Source organism: Amphiura filiformis, chromosome 6 (assembly GCF_039555335.1).
Source record: "Amphiura filiformis chromosome 6, Afil_fr2py, whole genome shotgun sequence".
NCBI lineage: Eukaryota > Metazoa > Echinodermata > Ophiuroidea > Amphilepidida > Amphiuridae > Amphiura > Amphiura filiformis.
In genome coordinates, this window is record NC_092633.1 from 28,948,299 (window position 1) to 28,974,606 (window position 26,308).

Here is a 26,308-nt window from a genome sequence, read left to right on the forward strand (position 1 = left end):
GGGTTTATCATGACTTAATAATAATAAGTGCATCCCCGACGGCCCCAGTACTAAAACATACTACGCCGCACCGCCGGGAGTTCAAGCAATCGATCGTGCATCAATCAACAGCAGCACAATACCCGCGGTATACAAAGGGGGCGAAAGTGCACGGGTGCGAAATAGAAAGGGGGCGAAAGTGCACGGGTCCGAAATTGAAAGGGTGCGAACCGTCCAGCATTCATGTATATTATTATGCATGTATGTATGATTATGAATTTTTATGATTATTCTTATTTCATTATTTATTCTTTTACTCACCTTTCAGTGTGAAGGCAACCAAAATTATACATTTACCAATATATTCACAAATACAGTATTTACACTCTGTAGGCATTTCATAACATGATCAGATATATTATGCATGTATGGGCAAGCTTACAATGACAATCAATGTCACATTCAATGCCGTGCATGAGTGATGTTGACAAAATTTATTTCAAAAACTGCGGCTTCTTCCGGAATCGGCTCCAAACCAACATACTTTCTAACACCTCTGTCAATTGGTCAATAATATTACCAGTACATTTAGTCAACGGTTAGTATTGACCAATAGACAGTACTGTAGCTCATTGCTTAGGGAAAACCAGCATCCAATCAGAACCCGTTTGATGCACTTGCGTAAAGCAATTATTTTCCGCATGGTCAAAGGTCAACTTGTTTTGTTTATTATTTGCATGCAATTATTATATTGAACGAGTTTCGTTCAAAGTACCCTGGTACTATCAGGCTCTGATACGAAAAACATATTACGCTCACCAATTCATTATGTAGCACTCTAAGCGTTATTTGAGCATTGTAAAAGAGACAATATTAGCACCCCTAGCTGATGGAAATTTTATAAAAACGTACGACAAGCTCTCAATATACATAGCAAAGGCATGATTTCTTCTTGTTTGGTCATGTTAAAATTTCTTAAATGAAAAGCTTAAAATTAACTATATAAAGCAGACTTTCCCATCGGATCCCGAGAGACCTTCCACAGTATGAATTCTGCAGGTCAGTAAGTCAGTGGTCTGGATCTGGATCTGGACGTTATCATCTGAATAAACGAGGATGTCGAAATTTGGGAAAACAAACTACTCATGTACTATACTAGTATACTAAAATGCAGTAAACCTTTGACGAGCGCGTATTGTAAGGATATTGTAAGGATGCGTATTTACTGCGTTACGCACTTGTCTCTGATTGGCTGCTGAGGCGATCTGTTGTTGCCGAGTGGAAATTTATGAATGAACTGTGCGCCGACGCGTTGTTACTAGCGCCGAATTTGCAACATCACGCTAGTCGCGCTCGTCAAAGGTTTGCTGCATTTTAGTATACTACTGTAGTACTACCAGTGACTAGTACTACTAACAAGTAGGAATTCTAATTGAATGAACACAGCTTTCAACAGCTGTACTCGATCCAATCGCGATTGAATATCGCGTATTTCAAACTACAACGCGAACGCACGACCTTGGTGGATACAATGGTAACTAATCACGAGTGCGTTGGCATGGTTGGATTCACTTCTACGTTACTCACGCACAGGCGCACACGCTGGCGTACATCGCAAAGTGTACGCAAATGTTCGTCACGCTATTGAAAGCTGCGTTCATTCAATTGGAATTCCCACTATAGTAACTAGTTTTAAACAAGGATTTTTTTACTCAAACAAAGAAAAACACCCTAAGCGAGGAATTCCTTTTGACGTGCCAAAAAATATTTGCCCGCCCCCCCCCCCTACACATGCAATATATTTGGGAGCCCGAATTTAAAACCTTAATAATGCGAGCGCAGCGAGCAGGAAATTTTGCATATTTGAACGTGTTCCTAACGTTTTCCTATGCCTTTTTAGGGCGTAATATAGAAACGGTGCCAAAAATATCTGTGCCAAAAATTGCTTGCCCCCCTTTCGACCTGCCAAAAATCGCTTGACCCCCCTTTTGACCTGCCAAAAAATGCTTGCCCCCCCTTTTAGCCTGCCAAAAAATCTTTGCCCCCCCCCTATAATTCACCACCACGGGGGTACACATAATTATTGCACCACCCACTCCTCTGGATATAGGGTGTTGACACTGTCCATTGATCGCGATCGGCTATAGGCGCCAGCAGCGGCGGAACAATTTGAAAGTGGGGGGGGCCAATCAGGGTGATGTAAAAAAAATTATGGCGGCCATCACATCGTGCTTGCACGACACAGGGGGTGTCTAAGGGGGGATGTGCCCCCCTGAGAAGTGAGAAACTTTTACCAAATGAATGCCCAATTGAAACCACTTGATGGACCATTTTGGTACTATTATTGTGTACAATATTATTTGAATTTGAAAAAGCCGAAAGTTGGTGAAATGAAGCTATTAAAGCCATTCATGGACAAGTTCTCACTGTTATTAAATGTATAAATTATTACTGTAAACATTTAGTGTCGGGTGTCCAAAGTAGAAAAGGGGCGAAAGCAGGAGGGCAAACTGCTCAAACTGAAGGCCCAATTGAAGCCATTTGGTAACTATTATTGTGTTCAATTTTAGTTTGTAAAATCCGAAACTTGGGTTAAATGAAGGCCCAAATTGAAGCCATTGATCGTGGATAAGTTTTGTGTCCAATTAAATTTAAAGCCATTTCGTGCATCATTTTTACACATTCTTTAATCATGTTAAGGGTCTAGAATATTTAGCGATTTGATTATTCGTGTTACCCAGACATGTTACACACAGCACATTATGGGTTAAAAGTGGAGGGGGGGGCAGGCCTCCCGGTCAAAAAAAAGTGGAGGGGCCACGGCCGCCCCACCCCACCCCAGTTCCGCCGCCTATGATAGGTACTGTTGAAGTCAGTCCCAAATTTTTTTTAAATTTGGTGTGTAAAATTGCTCGGAAACCACTATTGTGCCGAATAACTTGATAAATATGCCACCAATACTGGCCATTATTGGATAATTTTTAAATACTATAGCGAGAATCGTCTTTAAAAAACACCCTTTCTTCCAGTAAAAATGCCAAAATGAGTGTTTACAAACACTAATGGCGGATCTACACCCCTGGCCAATTTTGTGCCTATTTTTGCATTTTTCTCAAAAAAGTAAAGCGCATTGTTGACAAGTAAAATATGTATATTATAGGGGCAAGGACTACAACTTCTGCACTGTACTTCTGCAGTGAGTAGGATAGTCCTGTTTTAATTATGAAATGTACTAAGCAAGATGGGATGAGTCCTGTGCCTTAAACGTGGAATGGTCCTATTGAACCAATTTGGTAGCAAGGCTATTTTTTGAAAAGTTATAACTGAATTTCAAAAAATATAAATAAAATTGAAGAAACCTCAAAAAAGGAAATGGGAGGGGATGTGAAACATGTTTATTTTTTTATTTGGCCTTATTGTTATTGTAGTATAAAGTGTCTGAGGAATGTTTTAATCAAACGATACATTGTATTTGATATGTATGGATGACAGTTAAATATTAAGTTGAGTAGGATAGTCCTGTTTTAATTTAGTGATGTACTAAACAAGATGAGATGAGTCCTGTGCGTTAAACTTGTAATGGTCCTATTGAACCAATTTGGTTCAAAATGGGACCGTTATATCTTATTGTTTGAGGAATGTTTTAATCAAGCGATATATGATTTGTATGGATGGTTTTAGGTATTAAGTTGAGTAGGATAGTCCTGTTTTAATTTAGTGATGCAGTAAACAAGATGAGATGAGTCCTGTGCCTTAAACTTGTAATGGTCCTATTGAACCAATTTGGTTCAAAATGGGACCGTTATAATTATGTTATTGTAGTATAAAGTGTCTGAGGAATGTTTTAATCAAACAATACATTGTATTTGATATGTATGGATGGTTAGGTATTAAGTTGAGTAGGATAGTCCTGTTTTAATTTAGTGATGTACTAAACAAGATGAGATGAGTCCTGTGCGTTAAACTTGTAATGGTCCTATTGAACCAATTTGGTTCAAAATGGGACCGTTATATGTTATTGTAGTATAAAGTGTTTGAGGAATGATTTTAATTTTGAGATGTACTAAACAAGATGATATGAGTCCTGTGCCTTAAAGGCTTAATGTACGATTTCCTTCAAATTTTTAATTTGTCATTATGTACTCAAAATGCTGAAATAATACTAGTAATAATTATCGGGAATGATTTCTGTCCATTTTGAGCTGAAATAACGAGGTAAAGTGAAAGAAACACGGCTTGTTATTTTGGCCGTTTAACACGCAGTTCTATAGGAGGACATAAAGTCATAAATTCTTGAATTATGACTTTATGTCGAACTTTGCTCTGTTTGCCTACAAACACAACAAATTTGGTGCAAGTTGTGACATGTGTAAACATTACAAATGTGCCTTAAAAAATCAGGTTTGAAAAAATTAACCAAATTCATATTATAAGATCGTACATTATGACTTTAAAGCGTGGAATGGTCCTATTGAACCAAATTTGTTCAAAATGGGACTGTTATATGTATTGTAGTATAAAGTGTTTGAGGAATGTTTTAATCAAACGATACATTGTATTTGATATGTATGGATGGTTAGGTATTAAGTTGAGTAGGATAGTCCTGTTTTAATTTAGTGATGTACTAAACAAGATGAGATGAGTCCTGTGCCTTAAACTTGTAATGGTCCTATTGAACCAATTTGGTTCAAAATGGGACCGTTATATGTTATTGTAGTATAAAGTGTCTGAGGAATGTTTTAATCAAACGATACATTGTATTTGATATGTATGGATGGTTAGGTATTAAGTTGAGTAGGATAGTCCGGTTTTAATTTAGTGATGTACTAAACAAGATGAGATGAGTACCGTGCGTTAAACTTGTAATGGTCCTATTGAACCAATTTGGTTCAAAATGGGACCGTTATATGTTATTGTAGTATAAAGTGTTTGAGGAATGATTTAATCAAACGATACATTGTATTTGATATGTATGGATGGTTAGATATTAAGTTGAGTATGATTGTCCTGTTTTAATTTAGTGATGTACTAAACAAGATGAGATGAGTCCTGTGCGTTAAACTTGTAATGGTCCTATTGAACCAATTTGGTTCAAAATGGGACCGTTATATGTTATTGTAGTATAAAGTGTCTGAGGAATGTTTTAATCAAACGATACATTGTATTTGATATGTATGGATGGTTAGGTATTAAGTTGAGTAGGATAGTCCTCTTTTAATTTAGTGATGTACTAAACAAGATGAGATGAGTCCGGTCCCTTAAACTTGTAATGGTCCTATTGAACCAATTTGGTTCAAAATGGGACCGTTATATGTTATTGTAGTATAAAGTGTTTGAGGAACAGGGTTATAGCTAGGCAAATCTTAGTGCTGGGTGAAATTTATATTAAATGGTAAAAAAATTGAAATTTTGATAAGAATTGCTAATTTTTATACTGATTGTTCATTGATTTTGAAACATTTGAGACTGGAGTGCTGGGTATTTGGGCTCAAAATTAACTTGAGTGCCGGGTGGAAATTAAGAGTACCGGGTGGGTCCGCCCGCCACCGCCCAGCGTAGCTACAACCCTGTTGAGGAATGATTTAATCAAACGATACATTGTATTTGATATGTATGGATGGTTATGTATTAAGTTGAGTATGATTGTCCTGTTTTAATTTAGTGATGTATAAACAAGATGAGATGAGTCCTGTGCGTTAAACTTGTAATGGTCCTATTGAACCAATTTGGTTCAAAATGGGACCGTTATATGTTATTGTAGTATAAAGTGTCTGAGGAATGATTTAATCAAACGATACATTGTATTTGATATGTATGTTTTTTAGTTTAGTTTAATATCTTTATTGCACAAAATATCAAAATGCGGTGTGTGGTGCAAAAGGGCAACCCCGAACAGGCACGCAGGCCCACTGGATGGGGGCCCTTATACACACACCAAAATAAAAGAACTAAAATTACACAGTACATAATTATAAGCATATTTAAAAAACACTATGAAATACATTAAAAATACAATATAACACTAAAATTGAGTTGCCAAATATAAGGTAAAGACATCGCATAATTCAATAGACATTAGTGAAATTGCACAAGGTAGGTAAACTGATAAGTTCACAATTTGCAAATGTTCCCCCGCACAAATCCAAGAACACCTCGGCACAAAGATCCCCTACACACCACAATGACGCTCCGCACCACACCGTAGCACCATGTCAAATTGACTGATCAACACTCGCACTCCTCGTCTGATTCCTGCTGGAACTTGACGTTGGTGGCGTCAATTTGAGAAAGTACCACAGTGCAGCACGAAACGCCACAGAGGCATGCGTAAGACCTCCATACCGAAGCATTTCCGGACATGTACAGAAGAAACATTTGCAAATTGTGAATTATGAACAAACCCGATGAAATTATTTATGGATACTGACAAGTGAATTTGAGATGTAGTAATTTAGGAGCTCGGATTTGAAATATTTGAAAATGTGAACGTTCCTAACGTCAGCAGGGAGGTTGTTCCAGGAGTTGTACACACAGTTAAAAAATGTCTGTTTGAAAATATTGGTATTGCACTTATTTGGGATAATTGTAGGTGAGTCAGAAGATCTTAAAGTTATGGATTCAGTGCCACGGAAATTCTCTCTGTCTTGCAATGAGATAAAAGACATGCCATGTAAACCCTTGAAGAGCAGGATGTTATCTTTAAACTTGCGACGGTCCTCAAGACTAGAAAGGTTGAGTTCTGTAAGACGCTCTTCATAGGGGGCAGAACTTTGAAGGATGAATCTGGTAGCACGCCTTTGAACTCTTTCAATGGCAGTAATGAGACCCTTTGTAGATGGATTCCTGACCCGTATTCCAAAATAGGTCTGACATGAGCCAAATAAAGAATTTTACGAGTAAGGGGGTCTTTTACCTCATTGCAAGTGTGACGGATCAAGCCCAAAATACGGTTAGCTTTGCAAATCATATGATTAATATGCATTTTCCAATTCAAATTATTAGTGACCATTATACCAAGATCGTTTTGACTAGTAACAGAAAGTAAATTGTGGTTACCAAGTTTATAATCAACAGGATCAACATGGTGACGTTTACGAGTTTTGACCTGAAGCACCACACATTTTTTTGCATTAAAATCAATATCCCATGTTTTACTCCAGTTATTCAGAGCATTGAGGTCATTTTTGCAGAGCCACTTGATCATCAATAGAAGAAATTGTTCTATATAATTTTGCATCATCCGCAAAGAGAGCAATGCGTGTCTCAGGTGAGACACAGGATGGCATGTCATTGATGAAGATAACGAAAAGTAAGGGCCCTAGGATAGAGCCCTGTGGGACACCGGATGTGACTGGTAATAAGTCAGAATGAGCACCATTGATGACCACTCTCTGCAATCTGCCCTCCAAATAATTGTTGAACCAGGCAAGGAGTGAGCCACCGATGCCTGCATACCTGAGCTTCTCAATAAGCTTGGAATGGTTGACGGAGTCAAATGCCTTTGAGAAGTCCAGGTACACAACATCGGTGTCACACCCCCTGTCATAGATAGAACCAAGATTATGGGTAAAATCAACAAGTTGTGTAACACAAGACCGATTTGGCATAAAGCCATGTTGCCCATCGGAAATAATTGGCTGTAAAAAGGGCAATATTTTCTTGTGGATGCAGCGTTCAAGAACTTTGGAAACCATCCTGAGCAGTGATATTGGATGGTAGTTTTCAACGCAAGTGTTGTCCCCTTTCTTAAACACTGGTGTGACATTTGCCAACTTCCAGGCGGATGGAACCTTGCCTTGCTGTAGAGAAGCATTAAAGATGACAGTCAGGGAGTGTGACAGCTCAAAGGCACACTCACGCAACAACTTGCCTGGAATACCGTCCGGACCACATGCCTTGCCTGGATCCAATGCTCTCAGAACGTCAAAGATGTCTGTAGCAGAAAATAAAATAGAACACAAGCTATTGGTATCATTACTATTATCAGATATACAAGCAATGTCAAAGGAATCTTTGTTTCTAAACACGCTGTTGAAATATTTGTTGAAGAGACTGGCTTGTTCAGCTGGAATGCTGGTGGTGGAATTATTGTATGTAATTGCATGGGGAATTTTACCAGGGTTTTTAATCTTGTGGAATGACCAAAACCTCTTTGGGTTGTCTCTAAGTGAGTCTCTAACTTCAGAGAGAAAATCAGCACGCTTTCTCTTGATGAGGGATTTGGATTGCTTACGTAAAGATCGAAATTTATCCCAATAAATGCTGTTGCCAGTTTTTTTAAACTTAACCCAAGTTATGTATTAAGTTGAGTAGGATAGTCCTGTTTTAATTTAGTGATGTACTAAACAAGATGAGATGAGTCCGGTCCCTTAAACTTGTAATGGTCCTATTGAACCAATTTGGTTCAAAATGCAATATGGGACCGTTATATGTTATTGTAGTATAAAGTGTTTGAGGAATGATTTAATCAAACGATACATTGTATTTGATATGTATGGATGGTTAGGTATTACGTTTAGTAGGATAGTCCTCTTTTAATTTAGTGATGTACTAAACAAGATGATATGAGTCCTGTGCCTTAAAGGCTTAATGTACGATTTCCTTCAAATTTTTAATTTGTCATTATGTACTCAAAATGCTGAAATAATACTAGTAATAATTATCGGGAATGATTTCTGTCCATTTTGAGCTGAAATAACGAGGTAAATTGAAAGAAACACGGCTTGTTATTTTGGCCGTTTAACACGCAGTTCTATAGGAGGACATAAAGTCATAAATTCTTGAATTATGACTTTATGTCGAACTTTGCTCTGTTTGCCTACAAACACAACAAATTTGGTGCAAGTTGTGACATGTGTAAACATTACAAATGTGCCAAAAAATCAGGTTTGAAAAAAATTAACCAAATTCATATTATAAGATCGTACATTATGACTTTAAACGTGGAATGGTCCTATTGAACCAAATTGGTTCAATATGGGACTGTTATATGTATTGTAGTATAAAGTGTTTGAGGAATGTTTTAATCAAACGATACATTGTATTTGATATGTATGGATGGTTAGGTATTAAGTTGAGTAGGATAGTCCTGTTTTAATTTAGTGATGTACTAAACAAGATGAGATGAGTCCTGTGCCTTAAACTTGTAATGGTCCTATTGAACCAATTTGGTTCAAAATGGGACCGTTATATGTTATTGTAGTATAAAGTGTCTGAGGAATGTTTTAATCAAAGCGATACATTGTATTTGATATGTATGGATGGTTAGGTATTAAGTTGAGTAGGATAGTCCTCTTTTAATTTAGTGATGTACTAAACAAGATGAGATGAGTCCGGTCCCTTAAACTTGTAATGGTCCTATTGAACCAATTTGGTTCAAAATGGGACCGTTATATGTTATTGTAGTATAAAGTGTTTGAGGAATGATTTAATCAAACGATACATTGTATTTGATATGTATGGATGGTTAGGTATTAAGTTGAGTAGGATAGTCCTGTTTTAATTTAGTGATGTACTAAACAAGATGAGATGAGTCCTGTGCCTTAAACTTGTAATGGTCCTATTGAACCAAATGGGACCGTTATATGTTATTGTAGTATAAAGTGTCTGAGGAATGTTTTAATCAAACGATACATTGTATTTGATATGTATGGATGGTTAGGTATTAAGTTGAGTAGGATAGTCCTCTTTTAATTTAGTGATGTACTAAACAAGATGAGATGAGTCCGGTCCCTTAAACTTGTAATGGTCCTATTGAACCAATTTGGTTCAAAATGGGACCGTTATATGTTATTGTAGTATAAAGTGTTTGAGGAATGATTTAATCAAACGATACATTGTATTTGATATGTATGGATGGTTAGGTATTAAGTTGAGTAGGATAGTCCTGTTTTAATTTAGTGATGTACTAAACAAGATGAGATGAGTACCGTGCGTTAAACTTGTAATGGTCCTATTGAACCAATTTGGTTCAAAATGGGACCGTTATATGTTATTGTAGTATAAAGTGTTTGAGGAATGTGTTAATCAAAAGATATATGATATGTATGGATGGTTAGGTATTAAGTTGAGTAGGATAGTCCTGTTTTAATTCAGTGATGTACTAAACAAGTTGAGATGAGGCCTGTGCCTTTAAACTTAAAATGGTCCTATTGAACAAATTCATAATATTGAGCCACTTGAAAAATACCTACTGCGGACGTGACGGTGGTGTCAATGTCTGTTTTTCACTTATCACATCCCTGTGGGCGTCAATCCTCAGGGGGGTAGGGACATGCCCCCCACTTTTTTTTCATGTATTTTTGAAAGAAAAATAAAGACAATAGCTTTATCAACATGTTTTAAATAATCATGTGGTTATCGCAGTCTGTATAATCTTTACAATCTTAGGGGGTGGGGAACAAATCTCTCTCCCACTTTTTAGGACAATGATAAACCCCCTTCCCACGCACACACCCACACCACCTATTTGAGACATATTTCGTAAAGGTCATAATTTAGAATATCGTAAAGCTTCATCTTTGGCCCTGCAGTACTCATGATTGCAGCAGTTTGGCTTCAGGAATATATTTTCAGGGCTAAAAGAACACCGACAGACTGGTAATTTCTTCAGAAATTTGACATACATGTATTACCAATTAATTAATTCTGTGTAACACTTGTGCCTATTTAGATAGCTCTAGCAAACATGTTTTTAAGCAATGGCAAATATTTTTCTTGTTTTTGAGTTCCTATTGCTATGCACTAATAAAATAAAAAGTAATGTATGAATTTTGTCACCTTGGTGTATGAAAAAAATCAAGTTGAATTCTGATGTAACACTCCTGACGAGACAGGATTTCTCTTTTTAACCCGCTCTAAAAAGAAAATGGTTTTGATATTATGCAAAATTTATTTCTCAAGTTTGGCTTAAATGTTGTTTTTACTAAAACAGAATTTAAAAATAGATTATTACTGTCATCATAATCTTACAATGGAACACAATCTGTTGACAAGTGATTTTTGGAACATATTTTATTTTTCACACCATACACATGTAGTCTTCACATGTTGATAAGTACCGGTAATATGAAAGAATTTGGTACTTGATAATAGCAGACACTTCACAAAATGCCATGAAAACCTATGCAAAACTTTATAACTTCTATATTTTTTACAGTGCATGATTAAAATACAAGTACCTCTTTTCTTGTTATGCTAACATGTAACACTTCTGGCCATTTGGGGAAGAAAATTTGGCATATTATTTTTTACATGATAGCTTTGACACTAAAAATTGCTGTGGTTAAAGAGCCAATTATAAGACGCTTTTTGAAACTTTAATTTCTTTGCTGGTCCTTTTCATTTGCACAGCAGGCATCAACAACCAAACGGTACCATTATATTTGACTTTACCCATTATGTATTATTTGGGCAGTTTTTGATGGTTGTATTGAACAAATTAGAACCATTTTGCTTTTGGCATAGATTATTCTCCTTTTTAACAAACAAAACTTGTATACTGTCTTTTATGTCATAGAACGTGTTCCGCCGGATGAACTGAAGAAGGAGAGTATTTTAAATCGTGTAGTTCCAATTAAACCTGTGAATTTGTCGGACTTCACTGATTCATCTGGTAAAGTTGGTAAGTGTTGCTTTTTACTAAAACATAACGGGAAAAATAAATAGATGTCAAACACATTATTGATGGTCTATGTTGAATGATGTACATGTATAAAGTACTGTCATATGAATCCACCTTCCACTGCCTGAACTATTTCCTGGACTATTTCAATAGGATTAGGTGTTACTCATCACATCACCATCACCAGGCTGTGTTACCATTGTGGACTTAGCCCTCTTCATGATTTTTCCACTGTTCTCTGTCTTTTGCATTTCTTGTCCAGGTAGGTCCCATGTACATGTAGGCAGTAATGTCATCACGCCACCTCATCTTCTGTCTTCCTCTTGATCTTTTCCCTGTTCTTGGTTGCCATTCTGTTTAGTCCATCTGTTATCTTCCCTTCGTGCCAGGTGACCTGCCCATCTCCATTTCGCTTCTTTGAGTTTCACCATAATGTCTTCGACTTGAGTTTGATGTCTTATTTCAATGTTCTTAATTTTATCCCGTAAGGTAATGTGTAGCATCTTCCTTTCCATTGCTCTTTGGGCTGTTTGTAGTTTCTGTTCCAGGTACTTGGTTGTTGTCCATGTTTCTGCCCCATATGTCATTGTTGGCAAAAACACTGGTTGAACATTCTACTTCTTTATCACATAGAATGTCTTTGAATCTTCCAAAGCAACTCCAACCTGCCTTTATTCTGATCAGAGCTTCTTCCCTGGTGTTGTCCTCCTTCTTCACTGTTTGGCTGTTTAGGTGTTACTGTTAAATGCCAAATATAGCTATACTGCTTTGTATTTTATTGTAACTTTCATTAGAAAAAGAATACATTCATACCTTTATACACACTAATTTAATAGACATGAGTTTCAAAGGTAATCTTTGGCAATATTATCTTTAATTGTTTTAATGTATGTATTATTGGTAATTTCTGTTTTTAAAATGTGCAATATATCGTCGGGTGCATTACATAGAGATGGATGTTGATTTTCGTCATTTTTATGAAAATTGGCCAATGTATTTTAAATAGTGAGTAGTATAATATTACCAAGATTTGACGCTCAAGTTTGCATGATTAATTAGTTAATTGATTATTCAATTGACAGATGTTGACATATGACATTACCCAACGTTTTACAGAGTGACGTATCTGATGTATTCAATTTGAACATACGTAATTCAATATTGTTCATTGAAACCTACAGGATTTCTTGACGGATGTTGATAACTGGGTATAAACCAAAAGCGTTTACGTAGAGGAGATATTCAATGCATCATTATTTTAGTAAAATGTCATTTTAATAAATTTTGAATGGTTCGAGTCGATTCGATAATTATTTAGAGACATTATTTCAAAACTTTCCAATATAAAAGGGATGGTTAAGTATAATAAAAAATGAAAATATGATCCTTTTTAATGAGTAAGTTATTGAAAGATGATCAAAAGATGTTTAGAGGCGGCTCCAAGTTGACAGATAATACAGTGTAAACTGGTAAAAACTGAATACAATTGATGACGTTTTGTAAAAAGAAGTTACAGCTTGTGTGACTAGCTATTATGAGAGTGAGAACTACATGTACATGTAGTAAGATCAGGAGTAAAAATCAAATACAATATGTCATGTATGTCGTGGGCAGTGGGCACTCGTGGCGAGTTGGGTTTTATCATGAAAATAACGTTTAATAATAAGCGTAAAGAACCGACATATGCTTTGAAGTCTTTCCTTGATCCGATTTTCATGCATAAGACATACTGACGGATGTGTGACGGATCCCTATAGATCAACACGAGAGACCAAATTAATGTGCACGATATCGGCTCAAGACATAGTGACAAATGTGTGACGGATGTTAGGGTGCAACATTTTCACGTTTTTACATACTGACATATAACTTTGTAATCATTTACTGATTTAATAGCGAATAATTCTTCACATGATAGATGTTTCAAGATACTTTAGATACTAGTTTTTTAAAATACAGCAACTTTTGGAGGACTTTACTTGTTAGTGTTCTGCTATGGTTGATCACAAAATGGCATACTCTTTGATCGCATCTAACTCAAAAACTTTTGGCGGAGTCCAACATCCGTCACTATGTAATACACCTGACGATATATAGTGTATTCTTTGATAAAATGTGTAAAAAATTCAAATCTAGTCATTCATTTTTGCCACATGTCTAGTTTTATTTTATTTTTTAATATTATTGTATTGTTTTTAACTTAAGTCCAATTGCCAATATGGCAGCTTATTATGTATGCATAAAATATAAAAGTATTTTGGATAGAAGGAAGTAAGTTCTCTTGATGTAACACTCGGTGGCATTTGGTTTATTTCCATTTGCATAATTAATAATTGATTAGGTCCCTAATCAACTGTTGTAGGAGTGGAACTAATCAACTACGGTATGCAATTATTTGTTTCTTTTCTATGAGTGTGGGTATCTTTTGTAATATATACTGATGTTGTTGTTGTTTTTTATTGTAAAGGAGATAGAACATTTTAGGCCTTTGCTTTTGGATATACCTCCTCCATCTCTTTATTTTCTTGACTGATCTTTTATTTTTAGATGGAAATATATTTGATTGACTGATTGATTGAATATACTTAGTTCAACTTCCTCAATGTTTTAAAACCTTTCTTTAAATTAGACTATGATGGTATGGCAGAAAGGGCAAGACGTAGCTCCAGGAAAAGGAAGGCTGTGACTCAAGTTGACAGACCACAACCATACCCATCTCCATCATTACCTTCAAACCCTGGAACATCTAGTATATCTGGTAAGATTACTACATTAGTGCCATTGAGCATGCATGCTTGTTGGTATCTTTAATTTAAAGATCATCCACAAGTCAACAAGGTTCAGGAATGTCCTCTCATTGTTGATTGTTACAATGTAGATAACCCTACCACGTGAACAGGATTTGGCCAAAGCAAACAAGGACTAGAGCTATTACATGTAACTAACTCTATGCATAAGTATAAGCTTATTATCCTCTTTAACAATATGATTAAAGATTGGCCTTTGACTGACACTAAAATGAGAAACATGTAGGACAAACATTAGATACAACCTTTATGCACATTTTGCACTGTAACTCGAAATACAATTTGCCGACTTTACAAGCGGTTTAAGATGGATGGTCACAAATGCATAATGAAATTTATGTTGAATGCTTTTCTTGACACCCTTCCCACCTAAAACAATCTGAGTTGCTGGAGAATAAAGTTAAATACCGTACCAAAAGTGGTAATCACAAGACCCTCCATCATGTCCTTAACCACTGTAAAACCATGCTTGACCAAGGTCGGTATACTTGGCATCATAACTCTGTTCTCCGCATAATCATGGACACTCTCAAAGATATCAGTGACGCAGCAAAGACCTGATCTGGTTCTCGTAATCGAAAGCTCTAAATCCATTATCATTATTGAGTGCAGCATTCCTTTCTAGCAAAACCTCCACAAAACCCATGATTTCAAACAAAATAAATACGCTAGTTTTGCTGCTAATTTGCAAGAACAGGGTTATGAAGCAAAGTTATTTTGTATAGAAATAGGCAATATATTTTGTTGTATTGTGCTGTTGTTTAATATACCTGCGGATGTTTGAGCCTGGTCGTGTACCTTCTCAACCCTCCTGTCTGGCCTTAACTGTATTCCTTTTCAAATATCTGTTTTTATGTGTATTGTGAATAAAATTGGAATGATGAATCTTCAACCGTACATGTAGTCTCGATTCCAGATCAAATCTCACAAGCCCTAAGCGCCAACATTTAAATTTGAGTAGGATAGTCCCTTCTTTTTCTTAGCAACCAATGGGTTTGTGTGATGATATAGTCATCCATGCAATGAACATCCACATTAGCACAAGTGCCCCATAGGTTGTAGAATGTGGACCCAGAAGCCCATGTGCAAAAATATGTGGGCATGCTTTTTCTTAGCATCCAAGGCAGTCATTTACCTCTTGTTTGCTGTGGTCTTGATCATCCAAAATTCACACATCCATTAGTGTTGAAATGTCCCAATGGCCCTATGTAAGCATGAAGGCCATGCCTTTTCTTAGGGCTCATATTGAAATTCCCTTACACAGGAAGGTGTGCGCCATCCTGCAGCTTTTCTGTGCTAGCCTTCTTTTGTTAAAATCCTGTGTGATTATATAACACCTTGCAATTAGCCACTTAAATTAGGAGCGCGCTTTCCTGGGTTGTGCGATGAGCTATAGTCAGTTTGTTTTCTTCCCATTCATCATGGACCACTTCAAAAGGCAGGTTGTTTCACTGACGCAAATAATCCATCTGTTTTATGACCGAGCTTTCCTGAGGCACACGATTAGCGAGGGGAATCCTGCCTTCTTTCTGTGTGAAAGCGTGGTAGGGTATTTCAATATGAGCCCTTAGCAATAAAGGCAGCCAAATGGGATACATTTTAATGTCACCACCATCAAGTACGCTCCTTGATAGGAGCTTATTTTGTCTTATACTAAAATGTTTTTGGATATTCATTTCAAAGCAGTTTGTTGATTAACTATAATAATATAGGACTATTTGAGTTTGAGTAGACCTTTTCATGTATGGGCCTACTCTGCTTCCTTCCCAAATAAATACGCCTTCTCGTATTCTTTGGGATTTCATCTGGTCTTCCCAAATTCCTCAAATTTTTTGTATACATACGAGGGGGTATCCAAAAGTTTTTGACATCACCTAGAAGGGAAGGAGCTATATCGATGAAATTTTGTCAGTGTAATCACTGGTCCTTATGTACATTATGGTCCAAAAATGGTCTCATAAGTATGTTTACTTTTTTACAGGTGCTGCTAGATGGGCAGTAGGCGTATAACCTGTAAAATGGTGAAAATTGACGCACGCAGCATGATTTAAGTTCCTGCATTTGAAGGGTTAGGCATACAATGCTCAGAAAATCTATAATGAAATGAAAGCTATCTACGGTGATGATTGCCCATCATATGGCACTGTTGCTTTTTGAAAAGGAATTTCCAAATTGGCCACATGTCCCTCACAGATGAGCCAAGAAGTGGGCGTCCATCACTTTCAGATGATGTGGCCTCAGTGAAGAAACTCAAGAAAGTGGAGGATCTTATCATGAAAAGGTTATGCGCCTACTGCCCATCTAGCGCCACTTGTAAAAAAAGTAAACATACTTATGAGACCATTTTTGGACCATAATGTACATAAGGACCAGTGATTACACTGACAAAATTTCATCGATATAGCTCCTTCGCTTCTGGGTGATGTCAAAATCTTGTGGATACCCCCTCGTATTTAAAAATAAATCTGTATTAACATTCTTGCCAAATAAACACTCTCTTTTCTTGTCTCTATGTTTGTTAAGTCCCATTTCCCTGCAAGTAACAAAAATCTATATTAACATTTTTCCTGAATAAACACTCTTTCATTCTCGTCTCACTGTTTGTTTAAATCACCATTTTCTTACTCAGTTTAGTGTTTAAAACATGAAAGATGTATTTCTAAACTTATTTCAAACAAGTATGAAATCTGAACATAATTGTGTTCTTAATAGTGGTCTAGTCCATCCCCACCCTCCGCACATGCTTTAATAACATTCTCCCTGTAGGCCTACTTCAGTTATTTCTTCAAGGCAATATAATTTTTTTTTTTAACTTTTGCCTTAAGTTTGCAAACTTTTAGTTACTCATGGACTGAGCAGCTGTGCATTTATATTTGTACTTGTGTATAATGCCTGTGTTTTGCATACACCTCTTGGGCCTTGGTAACTGCGTAAAACATTTACTACATACCCGGGTTTGATTTTTGTGCAAAGGCATGCACATCTTTTATTTGCCATGTGCCGGTTTCATTTTTTTGAACATGCGCATTGGCCTTGGTAACCGTGTAAACTTAGCACTTAACACGTACCCTTGTTGCTTCAAAATGGCGGGTTTGTACGGTTATAAAATTTTATAACATGAGAAATCAATCACGTTGCAGACATGACTCTTTCCCATTCAATTTTTACTATATTGACAAAGTTTTATTTCTTGCCATGAAAATCTGCTTAGGACAGGATATTAATCATTTTAGATTTTGGGTAGTTCACTAACTATGGTCAGTTTATATACATGTGTGTATGCATTTATTCTTACCAGCTGGGGACATTAGTTGGCCTATACATAAATCGTCTGGAGTTGTCTAGTTACTTATTGTTATTATCATCATATCATTTTACTAGTTCCAAGTTTACCTGAAGAAGTCGTTGGCAAAGACAGTATTCCAGATGACACTGCCCAACACAACCCAGAAGAACTGATGATAAACAAAACAGATCATGCATTTCTAGCTGTAAGTTTACCAACTTGATCAATTTTGTAGTGTAGAATGTCTCATGACTCAGGTTTTGTAATGTTTGTGAGGGTTGTTGAAGCTCTTACTGAGCATTGATCACCACTACATATCCATTGACCACCTCAGTCTGTTGAACATTGCCGGTAGGCTCAAAGTTGGTGCTCCTTGAATCAACTCTGTGTTGTGGCTTTTATTTAAATAAGGTGCCAACAAGTTCCATAGTCTTGTTAACTATAAGATGGAACCTGACCTTTGGTAAAATACTAAACGTTTATGCTGAAGGATATAGCAAAGGTATAATGGAATGTTATTGTGAAACATATACTGCAGAAACTATAGTATAGTTTGCTACAACTAGGATCATTCCGATATAAAAATTGGGAGAATAAGTGGCACAATAATTGGGGTCATCATCTTGTACTGATCAAACTGTAGTATGTTTGAGGGTTTCTTTCTGTTTTACAGTACTTACAGAAGGTGATTGATAGCAATGAAGTCCATGTTATATATGGCACCAAGCCACTTGTTGTTGCAGTTCAGGATATATCAGCAGACATGGCTAGATTTATAGTAAGTTTAAGTTAATTTATATATTTTACCTAGATTCTATAATTTCTTAATTCCTGTTAGAGCTAGATAGAACGATTTATGTAGAAATCATTGTTTTCCACCTTAGCTGTACTTCTTTCCTGCTCCGGTTGTGGTTTTATGCGTGGCAACATGGGGCCCATTACTCATACATTACATATGCTTGACAGATTTTGAAGAAATGAGAAACAATGACTTGTGCATAAGGTGTCATATAACCTTTTTGTTTGTTTGTTTTTTCTTTTATATATGATCATCTTGCAGGATCTTTGTAAAAATTAACCCATCATAGGCACCTACTGTCATATTAGGGTTGTTCTCACCAAACCAAATAATCACTTTCTTTAAACTTATACATATCCTTTACAAAGTATCCTCTTGTTTTCCAACTCTTAAATCTGAGAGAGTGCATTTGGTCTTTATTTAAAGATCCATATATAGACATTTTTAATGATGTGTATTTTTCATATTATTATTATTTTTATTTTACACAGAACAGATATCAGGTAGTTGAGAGACGTGCGCTTCAGTTCTTAATGGGAAAAGTTAAATGGGTGTATATGTGTTCTTGTGACATGAAGAAAGCGGATAGAGTAAAACATCTGAGTAAAACTTTACAGACAACATATGATGGTAATGTATATTGTTATACAATTTTCCCACTCAAAAAGTCTTTTTTCAAATATAAAGGTAACTGTTTTCAAATGCTGGTACCTTAAATGTGTGTAAAATTTCACTGCTCCTAGATTATTTGTCATTTTCTTTTTCCATTATCATTTAATTAGCATAATTATCAATTTCTAGTTTTGAAAATTCATTTGAAATACCATAGTTGTATAGAGTACATGGATAGTGATGGTGATTTGTCACATCTTTGCCAGTAATGAAAACAGAGAAAAACAAAGAAGTATTAAGAATTGTCAGAGTTAATAATAAATAAAATGCATATATATACATGTATGCTGTAGAAGCTATGATACAACTGCCTGACAACGTACCTACTTATTACCCATGTGTATATATGCCAGTGAAAACTATACACCTTGATCCCTATAGTAGTAATCATTTGTGCAGTGTCTCGGGTCATGATTGCTCTACATGTATTCCGTGAACTCATTGGGTAAAATAATTGTATGCATCATGTTTTCCCTTTTCTTGTCCATGTTTTGTTTGCATCATTGTTATTTAATGTTTTGTACATGCTTTTATAATTCTGTTTCTAGGCTATATAGATGAACATCACTCTCGTTGTTATCACATGCAAATAGCCGAACATGCATACTATCAAATTGATGCTGACCTTGACATTTCTGTTGAAGATGTTTTCAACCAAGACAGTTGAGTGTTTTTTTTTGCTTGTTTATGGCCTGTACTGAAGCTCACAGCCCCAATAGCATGATAAAGTTAGTATGTTGGTATGTAGAAATCATTGGTGACATTTTGATTACTAGTCTGGATGATTTGTCTGGTTGGAATACTTCTTCAGTAATTCGCATATCTAGCCACTTCACTCCCCTGTCCTGGTACTCTGTATACACTTGTTGTCATGTGCGTTGATGATTTTACGAAATTGGGATGTTCTCTAAACTATTTGCGAAAACAGAAAGAAGGTGTTTTTTTTTCAAAATGTACATTGCAAAATTGAAAAAGGGGTGTTTTGCAAAGCTGAATAAAAACTTAAATGCAGTGCACATTAAAATGGCATTTTGTGATCGACAGCCTCATCCCCTCACTTTTCTCAAAAAAGTTTAGATTTTTATACCACCATAAACCTCTGGCTATATAATATTTATGTACCAAAAATTTCTTGCAGATTAATTCGTTTAGCAAAAATATCATCAAATTTGACTTTCGTTTTGGTATACCAGAACAAAATTACAACAGTGGCCTATGGAGCAGTGTAATACACATTAATGATCATGCCTAACTCGTAAATGCAAAATTGGAATCAACTGAAAATCTTATAGAGACAAAAAAAATTAGTGAAAAATCAGAGGCAATAGTGGGTGCTTTCAAAGTTCGGGAATGCACATGATAACCTGAGTGTTCACAGAATGCGGAGACCTGGCTACCCTCCTGCGGGATGGATCAGGAAGATCATCTTCGCTGCAGGATCCCTTTTGATATATGGTTCAATCCAGGTAGACAAACTCTTTTACTTGTTTGAGCTCAGTTCCATTGATGTTGATTGTAAGGGTTGGGGTCTCACATTGACATTGACATTGGTATAGCAAGAGTCCGCCAGGCACATTCACATACACAATTATTTTAAAGACTCCATTCGATGGTTGATTGATAATGGAATCTCCTTTCAGCTGATGACCTTAACGGTATAAGTTTGGGCTATTTGTACATACTTTATCCACTATCATGGATGGGCTCTCCCCACCACATACTAAAATTCAGAGAGAAAAAAATGGTGCATGTGTTTGTGGGATGTCCTTAAGCTATACTTGTCCAAATGTCCATTTTAACTCCACAAAATATGTTTATGTGTTGTCATAGAAATGTACCCTTTCTAGAGGTTCTACTTTTTAAGATTTATCCTGAAATCGTGATTTTTCCTGAAAAAGTCTTGATTTTAGGATACCGTGCTCGGTTTATGTTGTGTACAAAACAGTTGGAAAATGTACTTTCCTGATTTTTATGCCTCCACCGCGAGGCATACTGTTTTTGCAATGTCCGTCCTTCCGTGCTTCCGTGCCTCCGTCCTTCCGTCCGGATGCGATATCTCGGGCATGGATGGGCGGATTGACTTCAGATTTTCAGGATAGGTGGGTCATGGTCAAAAACTCTGGCTACTTTTTTTGGGGGAGGTTCAAGGTCATATACTGAGGTAAAAGGTCATTTGAGGTCAGAGGGCCCATTTTCCTTATTTACCTCTTTTCTCGGAGACTGGGGGTCGCACGTTCCTCAAACTTGGTGGGTGGGTGCATCTTGACCCCAGACAGAACAAGTTTATATTGGTTAGTGGGTCAAGGTCTCCTGAGGTCATGCAGGGGTCATCTGAGGTCAAATTAGCAAAAATAGTCATATGGCCATGAAACTTGGTAGGTACAGTCAACATTTAGAGCCAAATTTTTGGAAGGTAATTTTGGGGTCATCTGGGGTCACCCAGGGGTCATCTGAGGTCAAATTAGTAAAAACTGTCGTATGGGCATGAAACTTGGAGGGTACAGTCAACATTCAGAGCCTAATTTTTTGAAGGTCATTTTGGGGTCATCCAGGGTCACCCAGGGGTCATCTGAGGTCAAATTAGTAAAAACTGTCGTATGGGCATGAAATTTGGTGGGTACAGTCAATAGTCAGAGCCAAATTTTTTGGAAGGTCATTTCAGGGTCATCTGAGGTCATCCAGGGGTCATCTGAGGTCAAATTTGCAAAAACTGTTGTATGGGCATGAAACTTGGTGGGTACAGTCAACATTTAGAACCAATTTTTTGGAAGGTCATTTTGGGGTCACCAGGGGCCATCTGAGGTCAAATTAGTATAATTACTATATGGGCATGAAACTTGGTGGGTACAGTCAACATTTAGAGCCAAATTCTTGTGCGGTCATTTTGGGGTCACCCAGGAGTCATTGAAAGGTTGTTTTGGGGTCATCCAGGTGTCATCTAAGGTCAAATTCAGTCTCCTCTTTTAGGCTTGAAGCTTTGTATCAACTTGTGAATTCCACATCACTTTCTTTGGTGGAGGCATCACGGTCGACGCTATGCGTCGAAAACCGCGACATCCGAGAACCGCGGTCCATCTAGTTTTCTATCTTTTCAGGTTTTTTGTCACCTTGAGCATCTCTGCCATCCGTATGTTCATTGGCCTGTGGTCAGTGATGTAGCTCTGGCGAGGCGGTGGTGGGCGACAGAGCCCAACACTCAGATTTAGAGCTCACTGATAAACAATTTGTGATCGTACACCATGAATGAGCTGTAAATTCTGCCCTGATCAATTAAGTTTTATTTTGTGTTTACGAAATATATATCATAAGCTTAAAATGGTATATCATTTGACTTCAAACGATATTATCTTGGGGTTATGGTTTGTTGAACTTTGCTCCTTCAACAAAATGGTACCGTTTTTCAGTTCTTTTTGTGTCTCTTTTTCCACATTGCTGGCAATAAATATCAAACAGTCATAATTTGCAGTCATTTCAAATCATCTCCAAGTCAACAAGGTTCAGGAATGTCCTCTCATTGTTAATTGTTGGTTGTACATACTAGACAAAATATAATGCTTTGTAATCCACCCTTTGACCAGAGCTTTTAAAAATTCTATAGAAATAGGTAGAAGCTTATTATCCTCTTTAAAAATATGATTATTTATTGGTTTAAAAGGTGTTTGACTAGTGCTATCAACATGATCAAAATGAGGTACAAGTCGCACCAACTTGAGGTAGCTATGAATATGATCTTCATGCACATTTTACACTGTAACTCAGAATACAATTTAGGACTTTTATGACTCATTCGTCGTGTACGGTCACATTTATGCTCTAGCACCCAGTACTTACGTGTCAAAAATTGCAAAATGACATAGAATTTGGTCAAATTTATTAGGCTATTTTCAATAAAATCGTGAATTTCACAAAAAATTCTCTCAAATACCACCCAGCTCAAAATGTTCTAGCTACAAGCCTGCCTGTGGTAAAAAGAAACGTTAACCCTAGAGAGTATTTACAACTCTTATAAAAATTGGAATGAAATATAATATATTCTCTTATTTTTTGTTTTATTGTAGTCCATGATGAACATCAGTACGCTATGTCAACCATTGAAGATGTAAGTAAACCAAGCTGTATTATCAATTTACAGGCAGGTATGGTGCCATAGAAAAAACACAAGATTTCCATATGTACCCCCTAAAAATAATTTTGATCATGATGTAAATAGAATGAAATTTTATCTTTAATTGGGTTTCATTCAATTTTTAAGGGGTTTTGATACATTGTTAGCCTAAAAATTGGACAACTAAAAAAGGCTGCACTTACTAACTCTGCCTTCCATACTTCCAGGTTTCTGTCCTTCCCACAGATTTTATTCACTAAAATTGTAGAGGAATTTTGCAATTCATATGTAAAAACATTTATGTCTCTAAATTTCATGTATGGAGAGTCAAAGTCAAAGACAAAATCAAATTCCTTTTTCATATAAAGATAGACATTTTGGCACCCATATACCAATATTTATAGAAAAATGAAAGAGATGTGAAATTCCTATGGATATTATGCATGCCGAAACTTTGTGAATTTCAGAATGTTTTCAGAAACTTTTATTTGAAATGGGTCCACTTCCTGTAGGAATCAGGTGTGCATCATCTATCCTCAATCAAATTTGAAAAGGTGTTGCATTATATTGCTTGTATTGATTTTGTAACAGGGATTTGTTTTTTTTTCTGAATTCATACTGTTTTTCAAAACACAAAACATACTGAATTAATATGCAATAAAACAAAAATTATTGTTTTTTCTAATTAATATATTTTGTATTTTAAAGGTTCATGATTGGGTTCCTGTTGATGACCCATACACTGCACCAAAATTCTGTTAAGTTTAATAAATGCATCTGTTATGAATTAGATAAAGCATATCAAGAAAGAAAACCCAATATTTGTCCTTAATTTGTAATGTTTACCTTTAAAATCAGCATCAGCTGTGACTTAATTATATATCCGATGCGGACATGAGTGTAATCACCATATTGTTAGCCTTTACAACAGGCTTTTAAAGTCCTACCGTCAAATGAATAAGTGATTTTAACAGTATTTGTGGATTTTAATGGTAGACTGACTAATTTATTCTTGTTTTTTTTTCAGTTTTCATTTTGGTCATGGGCTACTCCCATTCCAGAAAAATACAGAACTAATTTTTTGAATAAAAAGATCTTATCCTGTTTTGCCAAATAAAACATAGCTAAATCCATAATCCTTTAGTACGTCATAACTAGCAGTAAAAGTCAAATTTAAATGTTTAGCTAATTTTTGGAAATAAGTGCCAAAAACATGCGTTTTTAGGGTGTTTTTCGTATGCTGTGACAAAATCAAGTCGAAAGATACTTAATATCTAATGATAAGCAAACCCATAAAGAGGTATGTTTAACTGATCACATTAATGCAAATATGTAGGCCCCTAATGATATTTTCTTCAATTTGTTGATTGATATGCATTTCTGTATTTTTCAGTGTGTTTTTCCTATGGCACTGCCCCGACATGTTTGCCATTTCGACAGAGGGCAACAACGGTATGGCGTGGTGACAATAGAGGATGGTAAATTTATTTGCCTGACCTGCTGCAAACCCTCGTGTTGCCACACAGCCTACTTCAACACACTCAGGAGGAGCAAGTGTGAGTTGCCTGAATTTTTGCAGCCAATGGTACATCCAGAAGTGGACCCAACAGAACCAGGCAAACCAAAGGCTGGCTGCAAAACACCTAAGGCCATTTCCTGCAAAAAAAATCCCATTTGGGAGGTCTGCTGCATTGGCTTCAGTGTTAGATATGGATATTTCTAGTGTTGTAAATAAGGATGCAGCTGGAAATCTTCAGCTGGTGCCTCCGGAATGTTGCCCTTACTGTGGAAACAGCACATTGGAGCAACCAGAAACCAGAAACAGCTGTAAACTTTTTTTCCATTCAAGAATAATTGAAGCTGTGGGTAAGCACATAATGCAAAAATACCTTCATTTGCAAAAACAATGCTAATATCTTTGAAGCATATCATGGAAATTAATTGATTTATCTCAAGCTCATAAACCTTTAAATTTTCAGTCAAGCTAAACTTCCTCAGCAGAATGGCAAACCAGATTAGGAGTTTGTATCCTTTAGACATGTGAAATCTGGTCAATCAATCTTATTAGTAACTCGTAATGGCCCTGTCTCTACTGAGAGGTGATTGGTTTGACCCTGTCTCTAATAAGAGGTGGTTGGTTGATCTTGATGAGAATCGCTTCCATCACATTTATAATAATAATATTTTGTATTCTGGTCTAAGATGTTACACTGTCCAAATTTGTGTAATCTCAGGAATTCAAGTGAAAAAAGGTGAGGAGGTTGTACTCAGATGACAATTCTTAAGAAGCAGGTTTAAAAACTTTCAGACTCTCCTATGCATGTTACATTCCAAACACTGGACAATGGATATTAGACCAGTCCTCTGTTTTGTCTTTAGCTGTAGCAAGAAGTTGCGTTAAAAGCTTAAAGGGTTAGAAGCAAACCCTGACTGTGTGTGCTGAAAGCTCTTTAAAAAAAAAGAAAATAAAGTAAGTCCACCTTTAACCTCCAATCATCCACTTTACTGAAGATTTTCTGGCATAATTTAAAACATAATATTTTATATTGTTATTTTTTCACTTTTATTAGTTGGCTATCGCATATGCTCACAATGTAATGCAGAATTCGACTATGATGGACAGGAACATGGGCTTCTCAACATGGGTACATACATGATCGGATATGATGTTTTGAGGCATTACATGCATAGTTTTTTAGGGGAAGGTAGGTATCCATGTTGCAAAATACTGTGAAAGAAAGAATTCTATTTTTGCTCTGTTGTATGTTTTGCAGGAGTCATTCAAAAGTTCTGGCTCCAGCAATGTAACTTTAGTTCAATAAGGGCTAGCTTCTTGAAAACTTGAATGAATATAGATTTCAATATCACCTATGGTGAAATCTTGTTGATACCATTTCAACTTTTTTTGTGGTGACCTCAGATCCAAAGTATGATTTGGTGCACAGAAAATGGAGAAAATCTATATAATTGTTTGCAAATACAGCTTAAATATACCAATATAAAGTACCCTTTTAAATTACTGTGTGGTCAGATGAGA

At 36.3% G+C, this 26,308-nt stretch overlaps 2 protein-coding genes across 2 annotated transcripts in view; one reads left to right on the forward strand and one right to left on the reverse strand.

Moving 5' to 3' along the window:
- LOC140155237 (protein ECT2-like) overlaps positions 1-26,308 on the reverse strand; it is an 88,152-nt gene that overhangs the window by 30,099 nt on the left and 31,745 nt on the right. The window lies entirely within an intron of this gene.
- Positions 924-25,975, forward strand: LOC140155233 (uncharacterized). The gene is made up of 10 exons (XM_072177986.1): positions 924-1,038; positions 11,498-11,602; positions 14,232-14,360; positions 17,791-17,900; positions 18,369-18,473; positions 18,986-19,124; positions 19,715-19,828; positions 23,225-23,265; positions 24,665-25,137; positions 25,842-25,975. Exons 1-9 carry the CDS (start codon positions 1,026-1,028, stop codon positions 24,992-24,994), a joined length of 1,086 nt encoding a protein of 361 aa, XP_072034087.1. The 5' UTR covers positions 924-1,025; the 3' UTR covers positions 24,995-25,137; positions 25,842-25,975.

Coding starts and splice junctions, on each gene's coding strand:
- LOC140155233 (XM_072177986.1), top strand. Junction 19,125..19,714: donor TTTACAGACAACATATGATG/GTAATGTATATT, acceptor TTCTGTTTCTAG/GCTATATAGATGAACATCAC. Junction 23,266..24,664: donor CTATGTCAACCATTGAAGAT/GTAAGTAAACCA, acceptor TGTATTTTTCAG/TGTGTTTTTCCTATGGCACT.